The 7,525-nt window shown below is 35.3% G+C and overlaps 1 protein-coding gene across 1 annotated transcript; it reads right to left on the bottom strand.

Moving 5' to 3' along the window:
* Window positions 1-3,268: 3,268 nt before the first annotated feature.
* Window positions 3,269-4,204, bottom strand: LOC124088535 (olfactory receptor 5P1-like). The gene has a single exon (XM_046438225.2). The coding sequence runs from the start codon at window positions 4,199-4,201 to the stop codon at window positions 3,269-3,271; it is 933 nt and encodes a 310-aa protein (XP_046294181.1). The 5' UTR covers window positions 4,202-4,204.
* Window positions 4,205-7,525: the final 3,321 nt, after the last annotated feature.

The raw sequence follows: 7,525 nt of genomic DNA, 5'->3' as shown, positions 1-7,525 counted from the left end.
CCCTGGGCCACTGAGCCACATCCTCAGCCCTATTTTCTATTTTATTTAAAGACAGGGCCTCACTGAGTTGCTTAGCACCTTGTTTTTGCTGAGGCTGGCTTTGAACTTGTGATTCTCCTGTCTCAGTCTCCTGAGCCATTGGGATTACAGGTGTGTGCCACTACTCTCAGCTAGAATATGGTATTTTTAAAGAGCTGATGGAAAGCTTTACAATACCATCACCTGTAATAAAATGAAAAATAGAAAGTGTATCTCATTGTAAACTGAAACTACATTTAAGAGCCTGCAGACTATTTGATCTTTGCTGACTGAAATATCATGATTGTGGAGAGATGGAATGTTGCACATCAAGACCCAAATTTAACTTAGGATATTTTTAGTCCCTTTTTTTAGACATTCATTATCAACCTCTGGGAATTATCTAGCATTCTCATGACTGCTAGATAAAACTTCCAGAATATATAGTAAGCTTCGATGACCTTAGGTGTCTACCAACTCTACAGCTAAGAATGTGATTACATCTGAATCTTGTAAAAGATTTTCTTACCTTGTTAAAGATAACATCTGAATCAAAGTCATTATGCTACATGATATATGCATATCCATGTTTACAGCAGCACAATTCACAATAAAAAAACTATGAAACCAGCCTAGATGTCTATTAATGGATGAATGGATAAAGGAAATGTGGTATATATACACAATGGAGTTTTATCCATCCTTAAAGAAAAATGAAATTATGTCATTTGTAGGAAAATGAATGGAACTTGAGACCATTATGGTAAGCAAAACAAGTCAAACTCAGAGTGCCAAGGGTCCTATGTTTTCTTTCATATGTGTAAGATAGAGGGTAAAAAGGGAAAGAAGGAGGAACAGATCTCATGAAAATAAAAGGGAGATTAGTAGAGAAAGGGAACAGGGATGAGAGGTAAGGAGGGAGGGGAAGTGCTGGGGAGTGATATTGGCCAAATTATATTGTTCTATAGTGTTCATGTATGAATATGTAACAACAAATCTCATCAACATGAACACCTAAAATGCACCAATTTAAAAAGTATTTATAGAGTGGTACCCTGCAGATTGATGGTATTTATGCATGGAAGTGATGTGTACTTTTAAAAAATAAATCTAGAAAAAAAAGATAACATGTAAATCCTATAGAAGAGATTTCCCTGTCTCTTTGTAGCCTGCCAACTTAATGACCCCCACCTACTTTCTTTTGTGGCTTTAAAAGCTCATGTATCTTCTTCCACAGAAGAACCATGTTGTTCCAGGTAACTTGTGTTCCTGGGCCATGGTCGGAAAGATTTGGCTCAGAATAAAACACTTTATTATTTTCTCAAAGCAGAGTTGTTATTTTACATCAACATAACATATTCCTTGGATTTGGCTTGGAAGTTTTCCAGAAAGATTGTGTGAATTGTACGGTATGTAAATGAATTTCATGAGAGTTGTCAAATATAACTTGGTGAGTCCTGTGTACCAAATTATACTCTATTGAGTTAGACAAAATTCACACTTCTAAATTTTCCAGATAATTCTTTCTCTGAAGGCTTATGGGACTGCTATGACAAAATTCCTGTAAAATTTATAAAAAGCTTTATTTTTTAAAGAAGGGTCTTCAGAACATGACTTAGAAGGACTTAGTCCAACTGGAAGGTTTAATCAGGCAATAGATATTTGGAGGTCTTAACAGAAGATCTTACAGTCTCAATCCGGATTTGATCTTTGATCTGAAGCCATTTCCAACTTTGAGAATCTTTTTATGGAAGTTACTAGAAATGAGAAATATTCTTATTTTCAAAGCCAGCAATATCTAACTGCCTTATTTTTTCTAATTTTTTTTTCTCAAAAATAAAATCTTTTTTTAGTCAAGAGCTTTCTTCTTGTATTTTATCATAGGCAGCTATGTAGTACTTGAAGCACTTTCTATATTCTATTTGCAATCCTCCTGCCTCAGCTTCCCAAACTTCTGGAATTATAGGCGTGTGCCATTGCTCCCAGCTTCAAACTTGTTTTAGTATCTCCCAAACTCATCCCTCTCACCTCCTTACACTGAGGAAGGACAATCAGATTCTCAGATTTGCTTTAAGATACCATAAACAGTTGTGTCAGTATTTTCTTTGAAGTTTCTAAATTGCAGCAAATCTCTTCTCATTCTTTCTAGTCTCATGATGATGATAATGTAAATAAAAGTAGATCTTTTTTTAGAAAAACAATTATGTAGAGTTATCTGTGACAAAATTTCTCAATTTTTGCCAGTTCTAATTTCTTTATAAATCTAGTCCTATGGAATGATGCTTGTTGTAAAAATACTAATTGTAATGTTTAGATTTTAGAATGCCTATATAAAGCTCTATAAATAATGAAGGACACATTATGTCAGTAGTCTATTTTTTTAATGTGTATTTAAATATGGTTAGAATTCCAGCCAAATCAAGTGATGATGGTGCCAAGACCTGATTTCCCAAAAGATAAGAATCAATTCAGTTTTCATGGCATTACAGTTGTGCCAGTGTCTGGACAAAATAGACCATCTTGCATAAAGTTTGTCCAAAAAGTTTATGCAGTATACCAACTTAGGTTTGATAACCTTAAACAAATCCCCTACATCCATTAACAGTGCTGACATCAGTAGACTGATTGTGGTGGAATAGTGTAGATCAGGTGGATCGAGCATTAGAAAAAGAGAAATTGAATCCATCTAAATCTGAATAAATTATTGAACTCCCTAAGACTTTCTTTTCTCATTTGTAAGCAAAATTTATAATGTCAGCATCAGATTTATTGGAAAAATTAAATGTAGAAGCATCAGGGTTTTGGAGTCTTAATTTGAATGTTGACTTCACATCTATTTACCTGTATGACTATTGGTACTCTACTGACTATCTCTTTGTCCAGATAGTTTATTTGTAAAATAAAAATGATGGCACCTCTTAATTGGGTTGTTGTGCAAAATAAACGATTTCACAGCTATAATACGTTTAGAATGGGGCCTGACACATCGTACAAATTATTGTTTGTTAAATAAATTAAATAAAGGAAGAGGGCTTGGCATTTGCAGGAGTTCAATAATAGCACTAACTATTACTATCATTTTTACTGATTTTGAGGTATCTCCCAACTGATATGGGTGTATAAAGGTGAGAGTTAGAACAAATAAATATTATTTAATTTAAACAATCAGTTAAGAAGCATGTGGTAGGTACTAAGTGTGATATGAGTACATGAACACTAGATAGGTTGTTTTAAATTCAAAGAATAGATCCTAAGAATATATTCTGACAGTTGTCTTCCGCAGGGCCTCCTTCACATCTCTGTTCCTCAGGCTGTAGATGAGGGGGTTCAACATGGGAATCACCACTGTGTAGAACACAGACACCACTCGATTCTGGCTGGTGGAATAGCTGGACTTGGGCATCACATAGATGAAAGTGATGGTCCCATAGTAGAGAGTGACTGCAGTGAGGTGGGAGGTGCAGGTGGAGAAGGCCTTGTGGCGCCCTTCAGAGGAGCGCATCTTCAGGACTGTGGTGAGGATGTAGATGTAAGAGAGAACAATGACAAACACTGTGACCACAATGATGGAGCCAGAGGAGATGGAAGGGATAATTTCAATTAAGGAGACATCTGAGCAGGCAAGTTTCAACAAAGGGGAGAAGTCACAGAAAAAGTGATCGATTTGATTTGGTCCACAGAAAGACAGACTCAATAAACAACTAGTAAATGTCCAAGCATTCACACAGCCACCCAGGTAGGAAGCCCCCACTAAGAGAAGGCAGACTCTGGGGGACATGTGGGTGGAGTACAGCAGAGGGGAGCAGATGGCCACATAGCGATCATAGGCCATGGCAGCCAGCAGGAAGCACTCGGTGGTCCCACATGTCACCACAAAACATAGCTGGGCTTCACAGCCAGCCACAGGGAAGACAGTTCCATGTCCTAAGAATCCTATAAGCATTATAGGTGTGACTGCTGTGGAACACCCAATGTCCACAAAAGCCAGGTGGCTGAGGAACAGGTACATGGGGGTGTGAAGCTGAGAACAGCTTCTTATTAGAGCTATGATGCTGGTGTTGCCCACTAAAGTGACAACATATATTCCTAGAAATATCACAAAGAAGATGGCACAAAGTGTAGGATCCTCTGTCAACCCCAAGATGATGAACTCTGTCACAGTGGTGTGGTTTCCAACCTCCATCTCTTGTGTGACTTGTTCCTGTTAAGGGAAATGAGAATTTTTTTTAAATGTTTTTATTCCACACATTCCTGTTTCTTCAATTATTTCAAAGACTCATTCATAGTAGCTTCTCTGTCTGCCCAACCTATAAATATCAGTGCTCCAATGGATTGTGTTGTTGTTATTGTTGTTGTTTTCTCTTTGCAAAAAAGAAGCATGAGCTTCAGTCTCTACAGTCTGAGAAATTGATTTATTCATGTAATGTTTATATAAAAGTGTCTCTCAAACCTTGACTCTTAGGCAGGTCTCTCTCCCAAGGTCCAGATTCATAAGTTTTAATGAGCTATTGGGAATGGGACTTCCAATACACTGAGAATGATGAGACTCCCAATAACTCATTAACACTATGTATTTTTAGAACCACAGACCCTCTGCCTAATAGAAGAAAAAGTAGGCCCAAATCTTCATCATCTTGGCTTAGGACCTGACTTCCTTAACAAGACTCCTATAGTGCAAGAAATAAAATTAAAAAAAATCAATAAATGGGGTGGATTCAAACAAAAAGCTTCTTCTCAACAAAGAAAACAATCAATAATTCAAAGAAAGAGCCTACAAAATGGGAGAAAATCTTCACCACACACACATCAGATAGAGTACTAATCTCTAGGATATATAAAGAACTCAAAAAACTTAACACCATAAAAACAAATAAACCAATCAATAAATAGTCTCCTGAGCAGACACTTCACAGAAGAAGGTATATGATTGAGGAACAAATATATGAAAAAGCATTCAACATCTCTAGCAATTAGAGAAATGCAAATCAAAACTACTCTAATATCTCATCTCCTTCAGAATGGCAATTATCAAGAACATAACAACAAATGTTGGTGAGGATGTTGGGGAAAAGGTACACTATGCAGTGCTGGTGGGATGGCAAATTGGTGCAACAACTCTGGAAAGCATTATGGAATTCCTTAGAAAACTTGGAATGGAACCACCATTTGACCCACTCCTTGGTCTATATCTGAAGGACTTAAAATCAGCATACTACAGTGACACAACCACATGAATGTTTATAGGCAGTCAATTCACAATAGCTAAACTGTGGAGCTAACCTAGATGTCCTTCAATCGATGAATGGATAAAGAAACTGTGGTATATATACACAATGGAATATTACTCAGCCTTAAAGATGAATGAAATTATGGCATTTGCAGGTAAATGGATGGAGTTATAGAAAATCATATATTATTTCTCTTTTGCTAAGAGAAATAAGCCAATTCCCCCCCCCCAAACAAAAGCCAACTGTTTTCTCTAATATGTGGATTCTGATCCATAAGGCAGAGGTGAGGAGATGGAGGAACATTGGATTGTGCAGAAGGGAGGGGAATAGAGGTGGGAAAGATGGTAGAATAATATAGACATTATTATCCTATACCTGTATGATTGCACAAATGGTGTGACTTTACATCAAGTATGACCAGAAATCTGTAAAGTGTGCTCCATTTCTGTACAATGAGTCAAAATGCTTTTTGCTGTCATGTATAAGTAACTAATGGGAACAATTTTTTTAAAAACATGCATTTTATATTTGGAGAAGGATACCACTATCCACCAAACTTTCATGTCTGCAACATGGGAGTCTTCCTAGGTCTCTTCCTCTTGTTGTATCACATCTATAAAACCCTATTAATGCAGTTTACAATTTACTTCCCATTTTATCTTTTCATCTCCTCTTTTTTATTCCCACTTACCCCAAGGATGGATAAATTTTACTCTTTATTTTCTTATTTTCCTCTTTCCTTTCACTATTTTCTTCTTGCAACCCACAATAATGTGTCATAGTGATCTCTAGCAAGTAAAAAGCAGATAATGCCAAAGTAACTCATTTAATTCTTCTAATGCTTTCACATTAGCACAGCATATGATCTCTTTTCTGATATATTTACTTTAATTTCAATGTAAGAATTTATTACATCATAATTCTTCACAAGTGGGCTGGGGTTATGGCTCAGCGGTAGAGGGCTCGCCTAGCACTTGCAAGTCCCTTGGTTTGATTCTCAGCACCACATAAAAATAAATAAATAAAATAAACATACTGTATCTAACTACAACTAAAAAATAAATATTTTAAAAAATAATTCTTCACAAGCATAATTTTTGAGATCTGCATGATAACACACTGAGTGAATAGACTTTAATGTAATTAAGCAACTTTCCTTTGGGCGTTTGGCTGTTCAAACTCCTTTACTGTAAGAGCAAGGGATCCTACAAATTGAATCAAACATCAGGAGACAACATGAAAAAATATGATAAATTTAAATTGTGTTCCCATTCCTAGTTATTTTTCGAAAGGCAATAGTTCAAAGGAAGTGTGCTCTGTGCTCCACGATAGTTTATCCCTATACCTTGCAACAATGAAAATGCTAAACCATATTGCTCCCTATTGCTCACTGATTTGTTGAGTTCTTGGCTGCACTTTGATTAGAGAGTCTATTGCCTTCTCCATGTTCTGCCATTTTCACGGGACAAAGGCCAAATCCTGTGGTTTGAAGGAGTCCTTAGAAAGCAGAATTAATGATAAATAAATAATTATGATTAATTAGGAAAGACACAAAAACTTATAGCAGCCATACTGAAGATTCAATGAAAGTTACAAAAGTAAGTTATATTTATCAATAGGAAAAAAAATCAAAGAATGCAAGTAATTCTGAGGGGTTTCTGTCAAATATTACAAAATGAAAATCATTTTAATTAGGGATTCTTCTGTTTCTGAAAATTTCATTTATGTACATCTTTTTTATTTCCAGTAAGTTTAGCTAAACAACAATCTCTTCAGGTAAGGTCTACAATATATGAATACTTTTTGCATATATTTAATTTTTTAAAAATTGTATTGGTTCATTATAATTATGCATAATAGTTGGTTTTGTTGTTACATACCCATAGATGTACATACATTGCTTGGTCAATTTATTCCCAAGGACCTCCCCTTTCCCTCTACATTTATTGTCTTGCATAAATGTCTCCTTAAACTTTTAAACATTTAGAAGATACATAAAAAATAAAAAATTATTCAGCAGCTAAAGAAAGTCTCTCCTATACATCTTTAACTTTAATAATACCTCACAATGCATTTTAGTTTATTTAATTTGGGAATATATACAATAGTATATGTATATATCCATAATAATATTGTGTATTCCATTTTGTAATTTATATTTTACTTAGTATTGTCAATAAAATATTTCCCATGTTCATGAGTAATCCTCTTAAGTGAAATCCTATATTGAATGTGTGTCAGATGTGTTATCATTATGCTCAAAGGTTTTCACAATACAT

The sequence above is a fragment of the Marmota monax genome, unplaced genomic scaffold, assembly GCF_021218885.2.
Source record: "Marmota monax isolate L192 unplaced genomic scaffold, Marmota_monax_Labrador192_F-V1.1 WCK01_AAM20220418_F8-fsc00061, whole genome shotgun sequence".
Lineage (NCBI taxonomy): Eukaryota > Metazoa > Chordata > Mammalia > Rodentia > Sciuridae > Marmota > Marmota monax.
This window is presented reverse-complemented; position numbering and strand designations above follow the sequence as displayed.